At 30.0% G+C, this 4989-nt stretch overlaps 1 protein-coding gene across 1 annotated transcript in view; it reads right to left on the bottom strand.

The window, feature by feature from the left end:
- Positions 1 to 200: 200 nt before the first annotated feature.
- Positions 201 to 4989, bottom strand: part of LOC106478706 (GTP-binding nuclear protein Ran-like) — a 26324-nt gene continuing 21535 nt past the window's right edge. Inside the window, exons 6-7 of the mRNA XM_013939269.2 lie at positions 1748 to 1918; positions 201 to 1527 (exon numbers count right to left, since the gene is read on the bottom strand). Of these exons, the coding sequence (XP_013794723.1) occupies positions 1480 to 1527; positions 1748 to 1918 (219 nt within the window). The 3' untranslated portion in view covers positions 201 to 1479. The remainder of the gene's footprint in view (positions 1528 to 1747; positions 1919 to 4989) is intronic.

Raw genomic sequence — 4989 nt, 5'->3', positions numbered from 1 at the left:
TTGCTGTTATAACTATCCCTGGATAACTCTCTTATAGCGAAATACTAGGAACAAAAGTACTTTTTCTAGTCATTAGTCATATTTGCAACTGTAGTGTACTGTTAAATTACATGAAATGCATTGAACTTGATTCACAATTCAAAACTTAATGTGAACAATACTGAAAAATTGAAATATTTAGTTATCTTAAACATACAAAATTCTTTTCAAAAATAACTTTTTTTTTCTCTTTTTTTTATTAGTCTCTCTATTAATTACAAATCTTGGATCTAAAGATTTTCAATATCTTCACCCAAGGGAGAAAATGTTTCATAATTTTAATTTTGTTTCAGCTTCTAATACTTATCACTAAGTCTTAAATATTTACCACTGACAGAGATTGGAGATTTGATTGAATACAAATAAAATGCAGCAGTCAAACAAAAACTGGGTGTTAAATATAAATTTTAAGGCTACAAAGGAGATATTACTAGAGTATATTTTTAAATATTACTTTATAATTACAGTAATATCCACGAACAACTACAATTCATTACTGATTTATTGAAAATAACAAAATGTCTCCTTTTTCACAGGATTTTGAAATAACCAAAAATGCTACCAGGATAATTATAGTTGATTACAAAAAAAAACAGCAAGGTCTTGTTACAGCTACAAATCTAATTCATTAGATTAAACCCCAAGCTTAATTTGAATAATGAATAATAGAAGTGTTCAATCAAGAATCTCTTTGCAGAACTACATAAACATCAGTAATCCACAAACCACATACTATTCATGATGCTGAGCTAATGACCTCTAAAACCTTAATGCATAGAGCCCAAACTATCCAATATTCTTATTATCTAATTAATACAACTGCTGCTTTCTGTTGTTCTTAGTAATCAGTATCATAAAACCAAGTTTTACTTAACTGACAATAGATAGGTTAATAATCTTCAGTGACAGATCTTGATCATAGTGAAAAATCAGAACTGAAGGGAATATTCCTGTAATAAATTTGTAGTGCAGGTATTATACTTTAAATCTTAAAAACAAACCCTGCAGGGAAGATGCTTTATGCAATTAAGTAACAATTATGTTTCAGGAGCACAAAATTACAAGAGGTTAAAAAATCCTATTTTGACAAATTGTAGTTGTATGAATTAAAAATACACACTAGCTAACCAAAGCACACATTAACAACAGAATAACTTCAATTACTCACAAGACTTATATTTGAAAATGGGTTATTTTCTTAACACGTGTAATACATCATACACACTCATTTGAACAAGAGAAACTGACAAGAAATAAAATTGTATCATTGGCATAAAAAAATAAACCAAATGCTGATGAAAAGAAAGAGTAACGTTATTAAACTGTATAAACCAATAGGTTCTTTAGAACAGTTTTACACATCTTTCTTTTGGTAAATGTTTTGTTATAGCAGAGCAGTTGAAACCAATTGTTTATTCCTTCTACTAGACTAAAAGTTTTTTAAAGGTCATCATCATCATCATCTGGCAATGAAGTATTCTGGGCCTCCTGAAAATAAAACATTTAGAATTAGAAGCTAGTTCAACTTAAGGTGACACTCCACCAAGCTCAAGTAATAATTGAAGAAAAAATATATATATATTTAACTTTAAAAATTTATCTACCTGTACAGTACAACTACACTAACTGGTCAACATGACAAAATGCAACTCCTTTAAAGATAAATAAGGCAGACATGCAATTATAGAAGATGATTTTTCTTTTATACCTTCATATCTTTTTCAAGCTTGGCCTGCCATTCTGGATCCATAGAAACTTCTGGAGGAGCAAGGGCTGGCATCGCCACAAACTCAAGATTGGGATCACCGATCAGTTTTCTTGCTAACCACAGGAATGGTCTCTCAAAGTTGTAATTGCTCTTAGCACTAATGTCATAGTACTGTTATAAAACAACAACAACAAAAAAAACAATCTTACTTCATTTCTTAAGTGAATCTAAAGCTTAGAATGTCACATCTTTACTAGACACTTTGTATAAATTTACATATTTCACCAAGTAAAATTTTAAATATTTAAGAAAACATCTTGAAAAACAAATGTCCTTGTAATTTTTATAACATGGGTTCTCTCACAATATCAGATTTCTTCAAAATGTAAAAACATTGACATCGAACTACTACATCAAATTTTGAATCAAGTAAGAGCAATGTTGAGTGGATGACTGTTAACTTGACTTATCCCATCAGGTGATAAAAAATTAAAAAGTTGAAGATATGCTTTTCTTCCCTAGCATGTTTTACCATTATTGATGTACCTGGATTACAATTTCTGATAATCTCTTTGGTGGTTAACCATTCATACATGAACGGGTCGCTTGGTTTCTCCAATATTCTGAACATTAGCATTTCTGTTGAGTCGAAATAGTCTTGATCCAAGTAAGAATGTTTTTAAGAGTAGTATAGATTTGAAAACAGTATCGATGTTGCATTTTTAAATACACATTTTTGTTTCCTCTAGCCTGACAACAATCTAGTCAGGCCTATAATAACCAAATTGTGCATAAAGAAAACTCCAGCACTGGAATTAAAAATTTAAAACTAAATGTACCATCAAATAATATGTAAAAAGACATTTATTTCATTTATAATCCAAAACGTATTCAGAGTTTATAAGTTAATTAAATTCTGACCATGGATGGTGTGTTATTCCTAACACCTTTGAATCTAGCTCATTCAAGTTGGCCAGGTATAAAAATCATCATAAACTAACATACTGAGATTGAAAAAACAAAGTACACAACCGTTTCATTTTTGAGTTAGTTGCTGATTATAAGTATTATTTTATTACAAGTTACAGTAAGAAAGAATATTTTTAAAACAGGTATAATGTTTCAAACACTGGTGCAACCATTCTCAAGAATAAGAGTTTCAACTGTCAATACGGTTTTAGTACTTAAATCAACATTCAAAAATCAAACAATGTATTTAAATGTTAGAACTGATAGCTGTTACTTATGCATATCAATCCTTGTAAATTGACAGATTATTCATTTATAGCTGAGCAAAAAAAAAAAAGTGAATAAATATGAAAATATTTGCATAAGATTAGGAATATCTGAGGAAATAATAACCAATGACATGTGTTTGGGTATTTGTAAACTGTGAGATTGTTTGACGATATCAATAACGTTCCTATGATTTTCCATGTGTTAACGTCAAGTTCACGTTTTAGTACCATGACATTCTGTTCAGAAAAACCGATTGTTTTTGTTCGTACGTTTATGGACTTGGGAAGGGGGTTCTTGATGTTCTTTTAATCTGATGTTCAAGTCCTGTTTCACCTATGTAAAAGGGTGGAGAATTGTTATAATATATTTTGTAAGTGTTTTTGGGTCTGTTAAATACTTTCCTCAAAGTGTTTAATTTTCATTCAGGGGTGAAAATGAATCTAGTCATTATGATAAGGTTATATTTATCTGCTTGTCTTTTAAAAATTTCTGAAAGATGTATGCTAATATTTTATATATATATAAGCAATGTTTTATGTAGTACATATAATGTATGTTATATTTAGAAGGCTTCTTAGAATGCCTACCTTCTGGTGGATTACATGATCAGAAATTCAGTTTATGCAATTTATGCTGTATACATTTTTTCAATCAACATTAGTAGGGAAATTATGGGAGTTCATGTGATGTTAACATCTAAAAACATTTATCGTGTAGTTATTTTCAATTGTGAATTATATGTCTTTGTGTAGGTTGTCTATGCGTTGATGGAATTTTGTTTGTTCATCTTGACAAGAAAAGCCATAAAAAACGTCATCTACCTATATAAGCCAAAATGCAGGCTTTTATATGGGATTGACTATGGCAATTTGTTCTATGCAATGTAAGAAAAGTGGTTAGAGTATCTAATAATGGATTCCTAAGGCAGTCCATGTAACTGAAGGAATCTGCATTGAAAGTAAATAAATGTGGCTAATTGTGACATTTCGATTAGATATTCCTGTTTTATGTTGATATTCTATTTTTGTGGTCTTGTGTAATAATTTCTGCAGTAAGTTGTATTCCCTCATGACAAGGGGTTTGAGATAATATTTATGACATCAAGCCAGACATAATGATGTTACTGTCTAAACTATGCAAGTGTTGTAGAAGGTGTGAATTGTTTTTTTAATAGGGTGCTTATTTTGGAAACATGAGGTTCCAAAATCTAGTTGAGTATTTACCAAGGTTGTAGTTTAAGGAGTTATAAGAAGACATAATTGCACAAAAGGTTATTGTGTCTTAGAGACTTTTGGTAAACCATACATTTTTGGTGTTCTTGGTTGATTTGTATGCAAAACATTCTAAAGTTTGAAAGGAACAGTTTTTCTTTTAATATTTTGAGTAGTTTACTCAATTTTTTGTTGCATGTTGGATTAAGGTCAGTATTTTACCAAATAAATGTAGACATACTTAATATATTTACCATTAAGAAATAATACTGTTTGGTTAATAAAATCATGATAGTTGCCTTTATTGGATGACATTGTCTTCATCATTCCTAATATATTTTAGGCCTTTTTTTTTCTGCTGATGTCAAATTTTGTTTTATAGCCTTCTTGTTTAGTATTAAAGTTTTTCACTAAATTCACCCAAGTATTTTAATGGACCTACTTTTGGTTTGGTAGAAACTTTTATCATTAAGTGTTTTTTTTTTTGGAAATTTGAATTTTTTCACTTATTTGTTGTCTCATGATGAATTAAATGTAAATTCTTCTTGAGTTCTTGGACTTGGGATTAGCTGCTGTTGATTAGATTTGTGATTTGATTATATTACTACTTTCCTGCAAAGGCTTTCACAGCTAGTTTTTGAATCAAACACTGGGACGATGGAGAGAGTTAAGACCTGTAAATCACTTCAACTTGGATTAACAAACTTATGCATGATAGTTTGCATTACCCATTCTGCCAACTCATTGAGCTGTGCAGCAAAGAACATGTCTTCCCCAAACTAACAGTTGACT

This window comes from Limulus polyphemus, unplaced genomic scaffold (genome assembly GCF_000517525.1).
Source record: "Limulus polyphemus unplaced genomic scaffold, Limulus_polyphemus-2.1.2 Scaffold242, whole genome shotgun sequence".
NCBI classification, from domain to species: domain Eukaryota; kingdom Metazoa; phylum Arthropoda; class Merostomata; order Xiphosura; family Limulidae; genus Limulus; species Limulus polyphemus.
Note: the sequence above shows the minus strand (reverse complement) of the source record. Positions and strands in the feature narration are given on the sequence as shown.